At 52.6% G+C, this 19,466-nt stretch overlaps 1 protein-coding gene across 2 annotated transcripts; it reads right to left on the bottom strand.

The window, feature by feature from the left end:
* Positions 1 to 6,632: 6,632 nt before the first annotated feature.
* LOC139239520 (putative transcription factor Ovo-like 1) lies at positions 6,633 to 19,076 on the bottom strand. Of its 2 annotated transcripts, none has more exons than XM_070868325.1 (4): positions 18,956 to 19,076; positions 16,334 to 16,515; positions 11,190 to 11,376; positions 6,633 to 7,063 (listed from the first exon to the last, which is right to left on the bottom strand). In XM_070868325.1, exons 2-4 carry the CDS (start codon positions 16,439 to 16,441, stop codon positions 6,774 to 6,776), a joined length of 585 nt encoding a protein of 194 aa, XP_070724426.1. In that variant the 5' UTR covers positions 16,442 to 16,515; positions 18,956 to 19,076; the 3' UTR covers positions 6,633 to 6,773. The 2 variants fall into 2 exon arrangements, with proteins under 2 accessions (XP_070724426.1, XP_070724425.1); XM_070868324.1 differs by having other exon boundaries at positions 18,837 to 19,076.
* Between the last annotated feature and the right edge of the window lie 390 nt (positions 19,077 to 19,466).

Below are 19,466 nucleotides of genomic sequence, written 5' to 3' on the forward strand. Positions count from 1 at the left end.
GTGGTGAACCTGTGGAATTCTCTACCACAGAAAGTAGTTGAGGCCAATTCACTAAATATATTCAAAAGGGAGTTAGATGTAGTCCTTACTACTCGAGGGATCAAGGGGTATGGCGTGAAAGCAGGAATGGGGTACTGAAGTTGCATGTTCAGCCATGAACTCATTGAATGGCGATGCAGGCTAGAAGGGCTGAATGGCCTGCTCCTGCACCTATTTTCTATGTTTCTATGAGCCACCTCCCACCCCTCTCCCTCTCCCCCATCACACCATCCTGGATGCATTTATCCATCAGTTTATTTTCTTTCTTTTTCTTTCTCTCTCTGTGGCAACGAGTTCCATATTCTCACCACCCTCCGACAGTGCGGCACTCCCTCAGTACCACCCCTCCGACAGTGCGGCACTCCCTCAGTACCGCCCCTCCGACAGTGCGGCGCTCCCTCAGTACAGCCCCTCCGACAGTGCGGCGCTCCCTCAGTACCGCCCCTCCGACAGTGCGGCGCTCCCTCAGTACCGCCCCTCCGACAGTGCGGCGCTCCCTCAGTACTGCCCCTCCGACAGTGCGGCGCTCCCTCAGTACTGTGAGCCTGGATTATGGGACACAAGTCTCTGGAGTGGGACTCAACCCCCGTTGACTTACTGAACCAGGGGGGTGTGTGTGTGTGTGTGTGTGTGAGAGAGAGAGAGAGAGAGAGAGAGAGAGAATTATGTTGATGTGAAGATCAGCCGTGATCTAGTTAAATGGCAGACAGGCTCGAGGGGTTGAATGGCCTGGAGATTACAGTGATAGGGAGGGGTGTAGGGGCTGGAGGAGATTACAGAGATAGGGAGGGGTGTGGGGGCTGGAGGGGATTACAGAGATAGGGATGGGTGTAGGGGCTCAAGGGGGTTACAGAGATAGGGAGGGGTGTAGGGGCTGGAGGGGGTTACAGAGATAGGGAGGGGTGTAGGTGCTGGAGGGGGTTACAGAGATAGGGAGGGTTGTAGGGGCTGGAGGAGGTTACAGAGATAGGGAGGGGTGTAGGGGCTGGAGGAGGTTACAGAGATAGGGAGGGGTGTAGGGGCTGGAGGGGGTTACAGAGATAGGGAGGGGTGTAGGGGCTGGAGGAGATTACAGAGATAGGGAGGGGTGTAGGGGCTGGAGGGGGTTACAGAGATAGGGAGGGGTGTAGGGGCTGGAGGGGGTTACAGAGATAGGGAGGGGTGTAGGGACTGGAGGGGGTTACAGAGATAGGGAGGGGTGTAGGGGCTGGAGGGGGTTACAGAGATAGGGAGGGGTGTAGGGGCTGGAGGGGGTTACAGAGATAGGGAGGGGTGTAGGGACTGGAGGGGGTTACAGAGATAGGGAGGGGTGTAGGGGCTGGAGGGGGTTACAGAGATAGGGAGGGGTGTAGGGGCTGGAGGGGGTTACAGAGATAGGGAGGGGTGTAGGGACTGGAGGAGGTTACAGAGATAGGGAGGGGTGTAGGGGCTGGAGGGGGTTACAGAGATAGGGAGGGGTGTAGGGACTGGAGGGGGTTAGAGAGATAGGGAGAGGGGGTGAGGAGGGATTTGAACACGAGGGGTGTGGAGGTGTTGCCAGACCGGGAGCCAATGTTTGGAAGAGAGATTGCACACCAATTCTGGTTAAATTTCACTTTATTTCACACTCACAAACGCCCCTGAAAACGTGCCCAGTCGAATAAGCCAGCACAGTCTTCCCCCTGTCCGGGGATCGAGAGCCCGCCCTGCCTGTGGGGTCGGGGCAGCATGATTTGCGAGGGTACAAACTCCAAGTGTCACTGGAAGATCTTCCTGAACTTTGACTGTTACGTTGCGTTGCACTGGAAGATCAGGTTAACAAAAGACACCTTTGTATTTCGCCACGACCCCTGCTCAGAAGGAGCACAGCTCGTGTCTGGCATTACTTCAGACTGTGCCGACCCTGTGTAAGCAAGGGTCACAGCCATTCTGCACACTGCAGGGTCCCACCAGCAGTGATGAGATGCAGTCTGGTTAATCTGGGTTTTTTTTTTGGTGATGTTGGTTGAGAGATAAATATTGGCCCCTGGACACCCTCAGCACTCCCTCAGTACTGCCCCTCCGACAGTGCGGCACTCCCTCAGTACTGCCCCTCCGACAGTGCGGCACTCCCTCAGTACTGCCCCTCCGACAGTGCGGGGCTCCCTCAGTACTGCCCCTCCGACAATGTGGCGCTCCCTCAGTACTGCCCCTCCGACAGTGCGGCACTCCCTCAGTACTGCCCCTCCGACAGTGCGGCGCTCCCTCAGTACTGCCCCTCCGACAGTGCGGCACTCCCTCAGTACTGCCCCTCCGACAGTGCGGCGCTCCCTCAGTACTGCCCCTCCGACAGTGCAGCGCTCCCTCAGTACTGCCCCTCCGACAGTGCGGTGCTCCCTCAGTACTGCCCCTCCGACAGTGCGGCACTCCCTCAGTAGTGCCCCTCCGACAGTGCGGCGCTCGCTCTCCTCCCCTCCACACAGAAGCCTAAGCTGTGGATGTCAACGGCCTTTTGACTGGGTGGGGGGGTGGGAAATGATCACAATTGGGGCTCTATTCTCTCCTTGCTGAATACCGGCACGGACTCACACCCACCAGCAGGTGTCAGTGGAGAGCTGCCTCTCCTTTCCCGAGCCACCGAGAACAATTTCTGCCCCAGTGCCCTCCCACCTGATACTGGACAAATCCCGCTGGCTGTTAGCCAAGATCTGACGTTCATTCTTTACAAAAATAAATTCCAGCCCAAACCCTGATACAATCAAAAATAGTTATAAAAATACATTAATAAGTTTTTACTCAATATCCAAAAATTTTTTTTCCTGTAAACAACAACCTGCATTTATATAGCGCCTTTAACGTAGTGAAACATTCCCGGGGTGCTTCACAGGAGCGTAAATCAGACACACTCTGACCCCGAGCCACACAGGGAGATATTGGGACAAGCGACCAAAAGCTGGGTCAGAGAGGTCGGTTTTAAGGAGCGTCTTAAAGGTGGAGAGAGAGGCGGAGAGGTTTAGGGAGGGAGCTCCAGAGCTTGGGGCCCAGGCAGCTGAAGGCACGGCCACCGATGGTGGAGCGATGGGAATCGGGGGATGGGCAAGAGGGCAGAATTGGAGGAGCGCAGAGATCTCGGAGGGTTGTAGGAGGTTACAGAGATAGGGAGGGGTGTATGGGCTGGAGGGGGTTACAGAGACAGGGAGGGTGTAGGGGCTGGAGGAGGTTACAGAGATAGGGAGTGCAGAGGGAGCTTTACTCTGTATCTAACCCCCTGTACCTGCCCTGGGAGTGTTTGATGGGACAGTGTAGAGGGAGCTTTACTCTGTATCTAACCCCCTGTACCTGCGCTGGGAGTGTTTGATGGGACAGTGTAGAGGGAGCTTTACTCTGTATCTAACCCCCTGTACCTGCCCTGGGAGTGTTTGATGGGACAGTGTAGAGGGAGCTTTACTCTGTATCTAACCCCCTGTACCTGCCCTGGGAGTGTTTGATGGGACAGTGTAGAGGGAGCTTTACTCTGTATCTAACCCCGTGCTGTACCTGCCCTGGGAGTGTTTGATGGGACAGTGTAGAGGGAGCTTTACTCTGTATCTAACCCCCTGTACCTGCCCTGGGAGTGTTTGATAGGACAGTGTAGAGGGAGCTTTACTCTGTATCTAACCCCCTGTACCTGCCCTGGGAGTGTTTGATGGGACAGTGTAGAGGAAGCTTTACTCTGTATCTAACCCCGTGCTGTACCTGCTCTGGGAGTGTTTGATGGGACAGTGGGTGCCTGAAATCGAGTGTGTCCATTCACAGTGCTGACGTCTCTAAACATGAAAGGCACCGATAAATCTCACTAATGCGTCTTTATATTATGTACAATCCATACCTGCGACACATACAGTTCATGAAATCTGTTGCACAATGTCCCAGCTTTAAGCGGTTGAAACAATAAGCCAAGCATAAAAACCCGATAGACGATAATCCCCGAACCCTGATTCCAACAATTATTTTACAAGCAGGGTATGAAATAAGGTCCAGGTCGATTTAAAAAAAAATATTTACACACGCAGCCCCACAAAAAATATATATTTTTTCCGTCCACGTTTTCTCAAGCTAGCAAATAAGAAACCAGTGTTACTTTTCGTAGTCCGGCCTTTCGGCGAAAGTGCATGTTGCCCCATTCTGCGTGCAGGACCGGGATCTGGGAGCAACTCCGCGCCGGCTTACAGCTGCTCTGGGCTAGTGCTTCGGCACCTGAGGGTCAAGCGGGGACGACCAGCCAGCGATTGCCCTGGCGGGCAGGTGAGGAACAGGAGCGGGTTGCGACGCTTGCGTAGTCGAATAGCCCGCGTGACGTGGCATTGGAAGACGGGAAATCTCTCTGTGGTTGAGACTGGAGGGGTGTGGGGGGGGGGCTCAACTGATAAATGGCGGGGGGGGTGGGATTAAGGGTCGCGGAAAACTGAGGCGGCTGGATTGCTAGGAGTTACGGCCAATGGCTCGAGGGGCTGAATGGCCTTTTTGTTCCGGCGATGGCCCCCAAGAGGGTGAGGAGTGCCCCTTGGCCGTGGGACCCGTACCCCAGCGGCAGCCTGAGGAAGTTGATGCGGCGGAGAGATTGCCGAGATTAATAACCGCGGTGCGGGAACGAATGTTTGGATCGCTGGACCGCTTCCCGACTCGGGCCGAGATACTGTCGTGTGCAGAGTCGGTGTCTCGAGAGATAACACTTGGTTCCCCCCTCCCCCCTCCCCCCCGCCTTGCGATGTCCTGGACTGAAGGCGGGGGACTCGGGGATTACAAGGAAAATATTTGGGGGGGGGGGGGGGTGGTGTGGTGTGTTGGTGGGCTTTCGTCAAATGACACACCACCCTCACGAGTGTGCGGGGCACAGCTTGAGAGAGCAGCGGGTCTTTTTTCTTCCTGCTAGCCGCTCGGTTATCCTACGGGGGCATGCTCATCATCACAGGCAGCCCCTCGCAGTCGAGGAAGACTTGCTTCCAATCTAAACACGAGTCCTTAGGTGGCTGAACAGCCCAATACGGGAGCCACAGTCCCTGTCACAGGGGGGACAGACAGTGGTTGAGGGAAGGGGAGGGTGGGACTGGTTTGCCGCACGCTCCTTCCGCTGCCTGCGCTTGGTCTCTGCACACTCTCGGCGACGAGACTCGAGGTGCTCAGCGCCCTCCCGGATGCACTTCCTCCACTTAGGGGCGGACTGGTCTTTGGGCCCAGGGACTCCCAGGTGTGGGTGGTGATGTTGCACTTTATCAGGGAGGCTTTGAGGGTGGTCCCTTGTAACGTTTCCTCTGCCCACCTTTGGCTCGTTTGCCGTGAAGGAGTTCCGAGTAGAGCGCTTGCTTTGGGGAGTCTTGTGTCTGGGGGAACATGTGGACAATGTGGCCCTGCCCAGCGGAGCTGGTCGAGTGTGGTCAGTGCTTCGATGCTGGGGATGTTGAGCCTGGTCGAGGACGCTAACGTTGGTGCGTCTGTCCTCCCGGGGGATTTGCAGGATCTTGCGGAGACAGCGTTGGTGGTATTTCTCCAGCGACTTGAGGTGCCTGCTGTACATGGTCCATGTCTCTGTGCCATACAGGAGGGCGGGTATCACTACAGCCCTGTAGGGGGGGGGGAGAGAGTGCTGGGGTAGCGTCAAGCGACAAACCACCCTCACGAGCGTGCGGGGCATGGCCTGAGAGACCAGACGGTTGTCGTACGTGGGGCATGCTACGGGGCGGCGATTGGAGCATGGGCAGATACAGCAGGAGCAGCGAGAGATTGTAGAGGGACGTGATCGGGGCCAGGGGCCCAGGGGCAGCACGGACCAGCCCACACTGTGCGATATGTGAGCGCACTGGGTCCGTGCAGCAGAGCAGGTCTCCAGTCGTCCTGGTTAACCCTTGCCCCTGGACCAAGGCCTCGCTCTGTCAAGCCCGTGTGGTGGCTGGTGTGCAATTGGCCACCTCACGTCGTTAAAATCCACCCACCGGCATCTTCCACCCTTCAGGATGTAGTTCGGGATCCGGAATATTAGGTCCTTCATTGAAACATCTGTGAAATCATCCTTTTTTGACGTGGAAAGCAAGTCCTCTTCGCTTCGAGGGACCGCCTGTGATGATGACGGGGCGGACAGGTGGCAGCAAAGGCCGGGGGGGGGGGGGGGGGGAGACGGGAGGGAAGGGGAGGAGACTGGAGGGAGGGGTAGACGGCCGGGGGGGAGGGGGAGACGGGGGGAGGGAGGGCGAGACTGGGGGGAGGGAGGGGGAGACGGTGGGGGAGACGGGAGGGAAGGGGAGGAGACTGGAGGGAGGGGGAGACGGAGGGGAGGGAGGGGGAGACGGCGGGGAGGGAGGGGAGATGGCGGGGAGGGAGGGGGAGACGGGAGGGAAGGGGAGGAGACTGGAGGGAGGGGGAGACGGGAGGGAGGGCGAGGCGGCGGGGAGGGAGGGGAGATGGCGGGGAGGGAGGGGGAGACTGGGGGGAGGGAGGGGGAGACGGGGGGAGGGAGGGAGGGAGGGGGAGACTGAGGGGTGGGAGGGGAGACGGGGGGAGGGAGGGAGGGGGAGACTGGGGGGAGGGAGGGGGAGACTGGGGGGAGGGAGGGGGAGACGGCGGGGAGGGAGGGGGAGACGGGGGGAGGGAGGGAGGGGGAGACTGGGGGGAGGGAGGGGAGAAGGAGGGGAGGGAGGGGAGATGGCGGGGAGGGAGGGGGAGACTGGGGGGAGGGAGGGGGAGACGGGGGGAGGGAGGGGGAGACGGGGGGAGGGAGGGAGGGGGAGACTGAGGGGTGGGGGTCACGAGCTGTGGCTGTCCAGCAGCGAGCTGAGTGAGGACTGCAAGGCCGCTGCTTTCTTGGTGGCCTTGCGCAGGGCAGGACTGTCCGGGTGTTGGTCCCGGACGTGGACAAAGTGACTCTCCTGGCTCTCGGCTGTGAAGCCGCACTCCTCGCACACGTACAGCTTGGCTCGCCGCTCCTTGTAGGCGTAGGCCTGCTGCACCCCGTGGATCTTCTTCAGGTGGGACTCCAGGGAGCAGCGCTGTGTGAAGGCCTTGTCACACAGGTGGCACTTGTAGGGCCGTATTCCTGCAGCGGGCGAAGGCGTACGTCAGTGGCATCAACCGGCATTTATACACAGACGTCAGAACAAAAACATCACGTGCGCGCAAACAAGACACCTCGAGGCGCACAACCTTACAGGAGGCAGACAAAAAGCAGGAAACTGCAGCCTAACGTCTGCGGTTGGGAAAATGTCGGAGTGCATTATTAAAGAAGCACTAGCAGGTCATTTGGAAAAGCATAATTGAGTCAGGCAGAGTCAGCATGGATTTATGAAAGGGGGAAGTCATGTTTGACAAATTTGCTGGAGTTCTTTGAGGATGTAACGAACAGGGTGGATAAAGGGGAACCAGTGGATGTGGTGTATTTGGATTTCCAGAAGGCATTTGACAAGGTGCCACATAAAAGGTTACTGCACGAGATAAAAGTTCACGGGGTTGGGGGGGTAATGTATTAGCATGGATAGAGGATTGGCTAAATAACAGAAAACAGAGAGTCGGGATAAATGGGTCATTCTCGGGTTGGCAATCAGTAACTAGTGGGGGTGCCGCAGGGATCAGTGCTGGGACCCCAACTATTTACAATCTATATTAACGACTTGGAAGAAGAGACTGAGTGTAACGTAGCCAAGTTTGCCAACAATATAAAGATGGGAGGAAAAGCAATGTGTGAGGAGGACACAAAAAATCTGCAAAAGGACACAGACAGGCTCAGTGAGTGGGCAAAAATTTGGCAGATGGAGTATAATGTTGGAAAGTGTGAGGTCATGCACTTTGGCAGAAAAAAAATCAAAGAGCAAGTTATTATTTAAATGGAGAACATAGATCAGTAGAAATAGGAGCAGGAGTTGGCCATTCGGCCCCTTGAGCCTGCTCTGCCATTTAATACGATCATGGCTGATCCGATCATAGGACTCGGGTCCACTTCTCTGCCCGCCCCCTTATCCCCTTATCGGTTAAGAAACTGTCTATTTCTGTCTTATTCAATTTATTCAATGTCCCGGCTTCCACAGCTCTCTGAGGCAGCGAATTCCACAGATTTACAACCCTCTGAGAGAAGAATTCCTCCTCATCTCAGTTTTAAATGGGCGGCCCCTTATTCTAAGGCCATGCCCTCCAGTTCTAGTCTCCCCCATCAGTGGAAACATCCTCTCTGCATCCACCTTGTCGAGCCCACTCATAATCTTATACATTTTGATAAGATCACCTCTCATTCTTCTGAATTCCAATGAGTAGGGACCCAACCTACTCAACCTTTCCTCATAAGTCAACCCCCTCATCTCCGGAATCAACCGAGTGAACCTTCTCTGAACTGCCTCCAAAGCAAGTATATCCTTTCGTAAATATGGAAAGCAAAAGGAAATATTACGACATCCAACTGTATTTGCTTCATGGGCTCTTTGTTCAAGAATTCTTTGTGAGACCACACCTGGAGTATTGTGCACAGTTTGGGTCTCCTTACCCAAGGAAGGATATACTGGCCGTAGAGGGAGCGCAGCGAAGGTTCACCAGACTGATTCCTGGGAGGGCAGGACTGTCGTACGAGGAGAGATCGGGTCGACTGGGCCTGTATTCACTAGAGTTTAGAAGAATGAGAGGGGATCTCATTGAAAGGTATACAATTCTGATGGGGTTGGACAGACTGGATGCGGGGAGGATGTTTCCCCGGGGCTGGGAAGTCTAGAACAAGGGGTCACAGTCTCAGGATACGGGGGAGGAAATTTAGGAGCGAGATGAGGAGAAACGTTCTCACTCGGAGGGTGGTGAACCTGTGGAATTCTCTCCCACAGAAGGCTGTGGGGGCCAAGTCACTGAATATATTTAAGAGGGAGATAGATAGATTTCTAGACACAAAAGGCATCAAGGGGTCTGGGGAGAAAGCGGGAATATGGTGTTGAGATAGAGGATCAGCCATGATCTTATTGAATGGTGGTGCAGGCTCGAAGGGCCGAATGGCCTATTACTGCTCCTATTTGCTATGTTTCTATAGCAACACATTGCCATTAAGAACATGAGAAATAGGAGCAGGAGTTGGCCATTCGGCCCCTCGGGCCTGCTCCGCCATTTAATACGATCATGGCTGATCCGATCATGGACTCGGGTCCACTTCCCCGCCTAGTTGGTTTATTAGCAAAGGTTTAACAATCACACAACACATTACCAGTTCATCCACCAGGCTCACAACCACCTGCCCCATCGCGGATCCCCCGAACCCAACTGGCCGGGGTTTTATTGAGTCACATGACTGGCTAAGCCACTCACAGCTAAAGAGCTCTACAACTATTTTAAGTAGAACTGTAAATGAAGTGCCCCCTTGTTAAAGGGGAACTAGTCCCTTAACAAATTAACAAATAAAACTTGTTGAACCGCAACAGTCAAATTAAAATTTGGTTGCTGGGCATGATGATGCACTCCAGTCCCTCCTGCGCCCACCTCTCGCGGAAGGCCGCGAGCGTACCGGTGAACACCGCGTGCTCCATCTCCAGGGACACCCTGGCCCGGATGTAACCGCGGAAGCGAGGCAGGCAGTCGGGCTGAACGACCGCCGGCTGATGGCGCCCTTGGCCAGGCCCAGGAGCAGTCCCACGAGGAGGCCCTCGGAACTACCCGCTCCCCTCCGCACAGGGTGCCCAACGATCAGGAGTGCGGGATTGAAGTGCAGGCAGAATTTGAGGAGTGGCCCCTTCGAATAACGGAAGAGGGGGCTGCAATCTCACACACTGAACATACACGTGGAACACGGACTCTTCCAGACCGCAGAAATTGCAGGCGGCCCGGGAGTCCGTGAACCGACTTAAAAACCCATTGCACGGGACTGCCCCATGCACCATCCTCCAGGCCAAGTCCCCAATAAATAGTGGGAGGACTCCCGCGTAGAGAGCACTCCATCGGGGACCCCCTCCTCCTCCGGACGGCAAGGTGGTGCGCCATGGCGTGTCTGAATGGCGGATGAGGATGGCAAGGTGGAGAGTGTGCAGGAGCAGCCCGTACAGGAATCCCTCCGCGAAGAACTGAAAAGCACGGAGGGGATTTCAACAGCTCTCCAATCCTGTGAGCATCCTCATGGGCATACACTACAGCGACCAAAAGCTGGGTCAAAGAGGTTGGTTTTAAGGAGCGTCTTAAAAGGAGAGAGACGTGGAGAGGTTTAGGGAGGTAATTCCCGAGCTTGGGGCCCAGGCAGCTGAAGGCACGGCCACCGATGGTGGAGCGATGGGAATCGGGGGATGCTGAAGAGGTCAGAATTGGAGGAGCGCAGAAATCTCGGAGGGTTGTAGGAGCTGGAGGAAGTTACAGAGATAGGGACGAGTGTAGGACTGGAGGAGGTTACAGAGATAGGTAGGGGTGGAGGAGGTTACAGAGATAGGGAGGGGCTGGAGGGGGTTACAGAGATAGGGAGGGGTGTAGGGTTGGAGGAGGTTACAGAGATAGGGAGGGGTGTAGGGGCTAGAGGAGGTTACAGAGATAGGGAGGGGTGTAGGGTTGGAGGAGGTTACAGAGATAGGGAGGGGTGTAGGGGCTGGAGAACGTTACAGAGATAGGGAGGGTTGGAGGAGGTTACAGAGATGGGGAGGAATATGGGGGCTGGAGGAGGTTACAAAGATAGGGAGGGGTGTAGGGGCTGGAGGAGGTTACAGACGTCGGGAGGGGTGTCGGGGCTGGAGGTGGTTACAGAGATAGGGAGGGGTGTAGGGGCTGGAGGTGGTTACAGCGATAGGGAGGGGTGTAGGGGCTGGAGGAGATTAGAGAGATAGGGAGGGGTGTATTGTGGCAGTACTGAGGGAGTGTCGCACTGTCGGAGGGGCAGTACTGAGGGAATGCCACACTTTCGGAGGTGCCGTCTTTCAGAGGTGAAGTTAAACCGAGGCCCCGTCTGCCCTCTCGGGTGGATGTAAAAGATCCCGGGGCCACTATTGGAAGAAGAGCAGGGGAGTTCTCCCCGGTGTCCTGGGGCCTATATTTATCCCTCAACCAACATCACTAAAACAGATGATCTGGGTCATTATCACATTGCTGTGTGTGGGATCTTGCTGTGCGAAAACTGGCTGCCGCGTTTCCAACGTTACAACAGTGACCGCACTCATCGGCTGTGAAACGCTTTGGCAATACTGCTGTGCGTGAAAGGCGCTGTATAAATGTAAGTCTGTCTTTACCCGTGTGTGTTCGGACGTGTCGCTTGAGGTCGAATGTGTCGTTGAAACCTTTCCCGCAGAAGTTGCAGAGGTGGCGTTTGATGTCGTTGTGGCACTTCATGTGCCTGTTGAGCATTCGCTGGAACTGGAAGGTCTTCTGACAGAATGCACATGAATAATTGCTGTCTGTGCACTCTCCGATCGTCACCTGCACACACACACACACACACAAACCTTTACATCAGATCGCAAAGCATTCGATTGCCACCCGCTGCTCATCTCGTGCTCCCCTCCCCAGATCTGGCTTCAGTAGGTCGCACGCAGTCTCACTTCCTGAGTCAGAAGGTCATAGAAAATAGGTGCAGGAGTAGGCCATTCGGCCCTTCGAGCCTGCACCGCCATTCAATATGATCACGGCTGATCATTCCCTCAGTATCCCTTTCCTGCTTTCTCTCCATACCCCTTGATCCCTTTAGCCGTAAGGGCCATATCTAACTCCCTCTTGAATATATCCAATGAACTGGCTTCAACGACTCTCTGCGGCAGGGAATTCCACAGGTTAACAACTCTCTGAGTGAAGAATTTTCTCCTCATCTCTGTCCTAAATGGCCTACCCCTTATCCTTAGACTGTGACCCCTGGTTCTGGACTTCCACAACATCGGGAACATTCTTCCTGCATCTAACCTGTCCAGTCCCGTCAGAATCTTGTATGTTTCTATGAGATCCCCTCTCATCCTTCTAAACTCCAGTGTATAAAGGCCCAGTTGATCCAGTCTCTCCTCATATGTCAGTCCAGCCATCCCAGGGATCAGTCTGGTGAACCTTCGCTGCACTCCCTCAATAGCAAGAACGTCCTTCCTCAGATTAGGAGACCAAAACTGAACACAATATTCCAGGTGTGGTCTCACCAAGGCCCTGTACAACTGCAGTAAGACCTCCCTGCTCCTATACTCAAATCCCCTAGCTATGAAGGCCAACATGCCATTTGCCTTCTTCACCGCCTGCTGTACCTGCATGCCAACTTTCAATGACGAATGAACCATGACACCCAGGTCTCACTGCACCTCCCCTTTTCCTAATCTGCCACCATTCAGATAATATTCTGTCTTCGCGTTTTTGCCTCGAAAGTGAATGACCTCATTTATCCACATTATACTGCATCTGCCATGCATTTGCCCACACGCCTAACCTGTCTAAGTCACACTGCAGCCTCTTAGCGTCCCCCTCACAGCTCACACCGCTACCCAGTTTAGTGTCATCTGCAAACTTGGAGATATTACCCTCAATTCCTTCATCTAAATCATTAATGTATATTGTAAATAGCTGGGCTCCCAGCACTGACCCCTGCGGTACCCCACTAGTCACTGCATGCCATTCTGAAAAGGATCCGTTTATCCCGACTCTGCTTCCTGTCTGCCAGCCAGTTCTCTATCCACGTCAGTATATTACCCCCAATACCATGTGCTTTAATTTTGCACACCAATCTCTTGTGTGGGACCTTGTCAAAAGCCTTTTGAAAGTCCAAATACACCACATCCATTGGTTCTCCCTTGTCCACTCTACTAGTTACATCCTTAAAAAATTCCAGAAGATTTGTCAAGCAGGATTTCCCTTTCATAAATCCATGCTGACTTGGACCGATCCTGTCACTGCTTTCCAAATGCTCTGCTATTTCATCCTTAATAATTGATTCCAACATTTTCCCCACCACTGATGTCAGGCTAACCGGTCTATAATTACCCGCTTTCTCTCCCTCCCTTTTTAAAAAGTGGTGTACATTAGCTACCCTCCAGTCCATAGGAACTGATCCCGAGTCGATAGACTGTTGGAAAATGATCACCAATGCATGCACTATTTCTAGGGCCACTTCCGTAAGTACTCTGGGATGCAGACTATAAGGCCCCGGGGATTTATCGGCCTTCAATCCCATCAATTTCCCCAAAACAATTTCCCGCCTAAAAAGGATATCCTTCAGTTCCTTCTTCTCACTAGACCCTCGGTCCCCTAGTACTTTCGGAAGGTTATTTGTGTCTTCCTTCGTGGAGACAGAACCAAAATATTTGTTCAATTGGTCTGCCATTTCTTTGTTCCCCATTATAAATTCACCTGAATCCGACTGCAAGGGACCTATGTTTGTCTTCACTAATCTTTTTCTCCTCACATATCTATAGAAGCTTTTGCAGTCAGTTTTTATGTTCCTGGCAAGCTTCTTCTCATACTCTATTTTCCCCCTCTTAATTAAACCCTTTGTCCTCTGCTGAATTCTAAATTTCTCCCAGTCCTCAGGTTTGCTGCTTTTTCTGGCCAATTTATATGCCTCTTCCTTGGATTTAATACTATCCTTAATTTCCCTTGTTAGCCACGGTTGAGCCACCATCCCCGTTTTATTTTTACTCCAGACAGGGATGTACAATTGCTGAAGTTCATCCATGTGATCTTTAAATGTTTGCCATTGCCTATCCACCGTCAACCCTTTGGGTTGCAGCCTCTCAGCATCCTCCTCACAGCTCACACTGCCACCTTAGTGTCATCTGTAAACTTGGAGCTATTACATTCAATTCCTTTATCTAAATCATTCATGTATATTGTAAATAGCTGGGGTCCCAGCACTGAGTCCTGCGGCACTCCACTAGTCACTGCCTGCCATTCTGAAAAGGACCCGTTTATTCCTACTCTTTGCTTCCTGTCTGCCAACCAGTTCTCTATCCACGTCAGTACATTACCCCCAATACCATGTGCTTTAATTTTGCACACCAATCTCTTGTGTGGGACCTTGTCAAAAGCCTTTTGAAAGTCCAAATACACCACAACCACTGGTTCTCCCTTGTCCACTCTGCTAGTTGCATCCTCAAAAAATTCTAGAAGATTTGTCAAGCATGATTTCCCTTTCATAACTCCATGTTGACTTGGACCAATCCTGTCATTGCTTTCCAATACGCTGCTATTACATAGAAACATAGAAAATAGGTGCAGGAGTAGGCCATTCGGCCCTTCTAGCCTGCACCGCCATTCAATGAGTTCATGGCTGAATATTCAACTTCAGTACCCCCTTCCTGCTTTCTCGCCATACCCCTTGATCCCCCTAGTAGTAAGGACCTCATCTAACTCCTTTTTGAATATATTTAGTGAATTGGCCTCAACAACTTTCTGTGGTAGAGAATTCCACAGGTTCACCACTCTCTGGGTGAAGAAGTTCCTCCGCATCTCGGTCCTAAATGGCTTACCCCTTATCCTTAGGCTGTGACCTCTGGTTCTGGACTTCCCCAACATTGGGAACATTCTTCCTGCATCTAACCTGTCTAACCCCGTCAGAATTTTAAATGTTTCTATGAGGTCCCCTCTCATTCTTCTGAGCTCCAGTGAATACAAGCCCAGTTGATCCAGTCTTTCTTGATAGGTCAGTCCCGCCATCCCGGGAATCAGTCTGGTGAACCTTCGCTGCACTCCCTCAATAGCAAGAATGTCCTTCCTCAGGTTAGGAGACCAAAACTGTACACAATACTCCAGGTGTGGTCTCACCAAGGCCCTGTACAACTGTAGCAACACCTCCCTGCCCCTGTACTCAAATCCCCTCGCTATGAAGGCCAACATGCCATTTGCTTTCTTAACCGCCTGCTGCACCTGCATGCCAACCTTCAATGACTGATGTACCATGACACCCAGGTCTCGTTGCACCTCCCCTTTTCCTAATCTTTAATAATCCCTGCTAGCTTACTCTCATACTCTATTTTCCCCTCCTAATTAAACCCTTTGTCCTCCTCTGCTGAATTCTAAATTTCTCCCAGTCCTCAGGTTTGCTGCTTTTTCTGGCCAATTTATTTGCCTCTTCCTTGGATTTAACACTATCCCTAATTTCCCTTGTTAGCCACGGTTGAGCCACCTTCCCCGTTTTATTTTTATGCCAGACAGGGATGTACAATTGTTGCAGTTTATCCATGTGATCTTTAAATGTCTGCCATTGCCTATCCACCGTCAACCCTTTAAGTATCATTCGCCAGTCTATCCTAGCCAATTCACGTCTCATACCATCGAAGTTACCTTTCTTAAAGTTCAGAACCCTAGTCTCTGAATTAACTGTGTCACTCTCCATCTTAATGAAGAATTCTACCATATTATGGCCACTCTTCTCCAAGGGGCCTCGCACAACAAGATTGCTAATTAATCCTCTCTCATTATACAAGACCCAGTCTTGGATGGCCTGCTCTCCAGTTGGTTCCTCGACATATTGGTCTAGAAAATCATCCCTTATACACTCCAGGAAATCCTTCTCCACAGTACTGTTACCAGTTTGGTTAGCCCACTTTATATGTAGATAAAATTCACCCATGATAACTGCTGTATCCTTATTGCACGCGTCCCTAATTTCCTGTTTGATGCCATCCCCAACCTCCCTACTACTGTTTGGTGGTCTGTACACAACTCCCACTAACGTTTTCTGCCCTTTGGTGTTTCGCAGCTCTGCCCATACAGATTACACATCATGGGTTCGAGCTCCCACTCCAGAAACTCTAGCACAAAATCCAGGCCCACGCTCCCCCAGTGCCAGTACTGAGGGAGCGCCGTACTGTGCTGTCAGAGGAGCAATACTGAGGGGGCACCAAAATGCGCTGTGGGAGGGGCAGTACTGAGGGAGCGCCGCACTGCGCTGTCGGAGGGGCAGTGCTGCACTGTCGTAAGGGCAATACTGAGGGAGCAGCGCACTGTCGGAGGGGCAGTACTGAGTGAACACCGCACTATCGGAGGGGCGGTACTGAGGGAGCCCTGCACTGTTGGAGGGGCAATACTGAGGGAGCGCCGCACTGTCGGAGGGGCCGTCTTTCAGGTAAGGTGTTAAACCGAGGCCCCATCTGCCCTCTCGGGTGGATGTAAAAGATCCCAGGGTCACTATTGAAAGAAGAGCAGGGGAGTTCTCCCTGGTGTCCTGGGGCCAATATTTACCCCTCAACCAACGTAACAAAAAAAACAGATGATCTGAGTGATTCTCACATTGCTGTGTGTGGGAGCTTGCTGTGCACAAATTGGCTGCTGCGTTTCCTACATTACAACAGTGACTGCACTTCAAAAAGTACTTCATTGGCTGTGAGGCACTTTGGGACATCCTGAGGTTGTGAAAGGTGCTATATAAATGCAAGTTCTTTCTTTCAAGAGGAGACGTGGTCTATACCTTGATCTTGGAGCGAATGAATCCCTGTTGGATGTTGTGATGGATTCCATTTTCAACATCTTGGGCGGACGTATTCGAGTCTGTGTCATAGGCAGACTCCTTCTCCATGTTGTCCTCTGTGGTCAGACATAGCGGGGCCTCGTAGATCTTTGTCTCTTTGTATTGAATAATATCCAAAGGGTCTAAAGAAAAAATTCTGTTAAATTATCTTCCTCCACAAAGGCGATTGGGTTCCATGTATATTTTTACTCCAGTGACTTGGCACATAAATCTAGGCTGACACTCCAGTGCAATACTGAGGGAGCGCCGCACTGTCGGAGGGGCAATACTGAGGGAGCGCCGCACTGTCGGAGGGGCGGTACTGAGGGAGCGGCGCACTGTCGGAGGGGCGGTACTGAGGGAGCGCCGCACTGTCGGAGGGGCGGTACTGAGGGAGCGCCGCACTGTCGGAGGGGCAGTACTGAGGGAGCGCCGCACTGTCGGAGGGGCAGTACTGAGGGAGCGCCGCACTGTCGGAGGGGCAGTACTGAGAGAGCGCCGCACTGTCGGAGGGGCAGTACTGAGGGAGCGCCGCACTGTCGGAGGGGCGGTACTGAGGGAGCACCGCACTGTCGGAGGGGCAGTACTGAGGGAGCGCCGCACTGTCGGACGGGCAGTACTGAGGGAGCGCCGCACTGTCGGAGGGGCGGTACTGAGGGAGTGCCGCACTGTCGGAGGGGCAGTACTGAGGGAGCGCCGCACTGTCGGAGGGGCAGTACTGAGGGAGCGCCGCACTGTCGGACGGGCAGTACTGAGGGAGCACCGCACTGTCGGAGGGGCGGTACTGAGGGAGCGCCGCACTGTCGGAGGGGCAGTAGTGAGGGAGCGCCGCACTGTCGGAGGTGCCGTCTTTCAGAAGAGTCGTTAAACCGAGGCCCCGTCTGCCCTCTCGGGTGGATGTAAAAGATCCCGGGGCCACTATTGGAAGAAGAGCAGGAGAGTTCTCCCCGGTGTCCTGGGGCCAATCTTTATCCCTCGACCAACATCACTAAAACAGATGATCTGGGTCATTATCACATCGCTGTGTGTGGGAGCTTGCTGTGCGCAAATTGGTGTTTCCCACAATACAACAGTGAACACACTCCAAAAATGCTTCACTGGCTGTAAAGTGCCTTTGAGACGTCCGGTGGTCATGAAAGGTGCTATATAAATGCAAGTCTTTCATTAGAAGGAGTCTAGGAAATGGAACCAATTTTTCAAACAACAGCATATTTATATAGTGCCTTTAACAAAGTTAAACGTCCCAAGCCACGTCGCAGGAGCGTAATCGGGTAAAAACGCTTAAGATATTGGGACAGGCGACCAAAAGCTGGGTCAGAGAGGTGGGTTTTAAGGAGCGTCTTAAAGGAGAGAGAGAGAGGCGGAGAGGTTTAGGGAGGGAGTTCCAGAGCTTGGGGCCCAGAACGATGGTGGAGCGATGGGAATCGGGGGGAAGCGCTAGAGGCCAAAATTGGAGGAGCGCAGCGATCTCGCCGGGGGGGGGCGTTGTGGAGACTGGAGGAGGTGGCGGTGATAGGGAGAGAGGGCGAGGCCCATGGAGTCATCGAGGTGGTGGGCAGAATACGGTTAAATAAATATTCTGCGGTGAGGCAGTTGCTTGCTAACCTGCAGAGAGACTGAAATCCAGTTGCCAAACTGCTAGGGGCTTGTCTAAACTGCTTTGAAAACAACACATACACACACTTAAGACTATCTGAACCACGACCAATTTTGCAAGTCCTTTGAGAGGTATGTAGAGTTAGAAGAATGAAATGTTGGGAAGCCTTACATTGAAATAAGTCTTACATCTATATTACAGCCAGTTGATCAAAGCATTCTCCATAAACTGAAGTGGGTTAATAACTCAAAATTCTGTTGCAAACTTTATAACCGTTATATTATCCTTCGCTCCCGATTGCAAAAGGCAGGGTAGAGGAGATACTGCACAATTTCAAATCTCTGTGCTCCCAGGAGGGAGGGGATATCCCACTAGTTATTATCATTTAAAAAGATACAATTTGAATTATCGATTGGATCAGGCGGACATTTCAAAACGTGAACAAGCAACGACCTCGGCTGAAAGTGTTGTCATAAAAGTTTTGAAACTTTTCCATAACTTTTAAGAACTGCTTAAGTTTTGAAAACAAAACTTTTTTTTTTGTTTCAACTTGTTCCCGCTGTCCTAAATTGATCCCCGAAACACACACACACACACACACACACATTGTCTCCTGCAGAAGATTTAATGGCAAACTTTATTTGTTTTAACTGTTTGGGTTTCTTCAACACACAATGTTATTGCATCGCAAACAGAAACATTGTCTCTCATCCGAGGGGAGAGGCGCTGGATCAGACTTTATGGAGAATCTAACTCTGTCTCTGTGCCATCTTCAAATCAGAAACCGCACACCGGGCCCCCAACCCCCCTGGAAAACTTTTAAAAGACTTTTTGATGTTGTTGTTCAAAGCAGTTCAGTACACTTACGTGGAATATAAATATCCGCTCTCATTTCGTCCGGGATTTCGCCCCAGCTCCGAGTTCTGGCGTTGGCGCTCCGGGTTTTGACGAGAAATGCTCTTGGCATGTTGCCTGTTGTTACCTACCTCCACTGATCCCAACAGGTACAAGTCCCTTAAACAGGGAGCGAGAGACAGGCAGAGAGAAACTCTTTCAAACAGTCTCCCCAATCTGCCTCTCACTCCTTTCCCCGTTCGTTTTCTCTCTCCCTCCCTTCTCAATCTCCCTTCCCTCTCTCTTCTCACTCTACTTCCCTCTTCCCTCTCTCCCTCCCTTCTTTTAATCTCCCTCCCCTCTTCCCTCCCTCCCTTCTCTCTCTCTCTCTCTTTCTCCCTTCCCTCTCTCCCTCCCTTCTCTTAATTTCCCTTCCCTCGTCCCTCTCGTTCTCTTCTCTCTCTCTCCCTTCCTTCTCTCTCCCGTCCCTCCTTCCTTCTCTCTTTCCCTTCTCTTATTTCTCCTTTCTCTCTCTCTGTCTCTCCCTCTCTGTCTCCTCCCTCTCTCTGACAGAAAAAAAAACACCTGTGTAATCTGAAATAGGTTCCTGAAAGGCCCGCTCTTTACCTTTCCCTTTCTCTTTCTTTCTCTCTCTCTCTCTCT

Source organism: Pristiophorus japonicus, chromosome 27 (assembly GCF_044704955.1).
Source record: "Pristiophorus japonicus isolate sPriJap1 chromosome 27, sPriJap1.hap1, whole genome shotgun sequence".
NCBI lineage: Eukaryota > Metazoa > Chordata > Chondrichthyes > Pristiophoridae > Pristiophorus > Pristiophorus japonicus.

What these genes read in the sequence shown, in the direction of transcription:
- LOC139239520 (XM_070868324.1), bottom strand. Translation starts at nt 18,936, where the DNA reads ATGCCAAGAGCATTTCTCGTCAAAACCCGGAGCGCCAACGCCAGAACT. An exon ending in AGCGGATATTTATATTCCAC is followed by an intron (nt 16,516 to 18,836) that starts GTAAGTGTACTG and finishes TTTTTTCTTTAG; the next exon opens with ACCCTTTGGATATTATTCAA. An exon ending in ACACGTCCGAACACACACGG is followed by an intron (nt 7,064 to 11,189) that starts GTAAAGACAGAC and finishes CGCCCGCTGCAG; the next exon opens with GAATACGGCCCTACAAGTGC.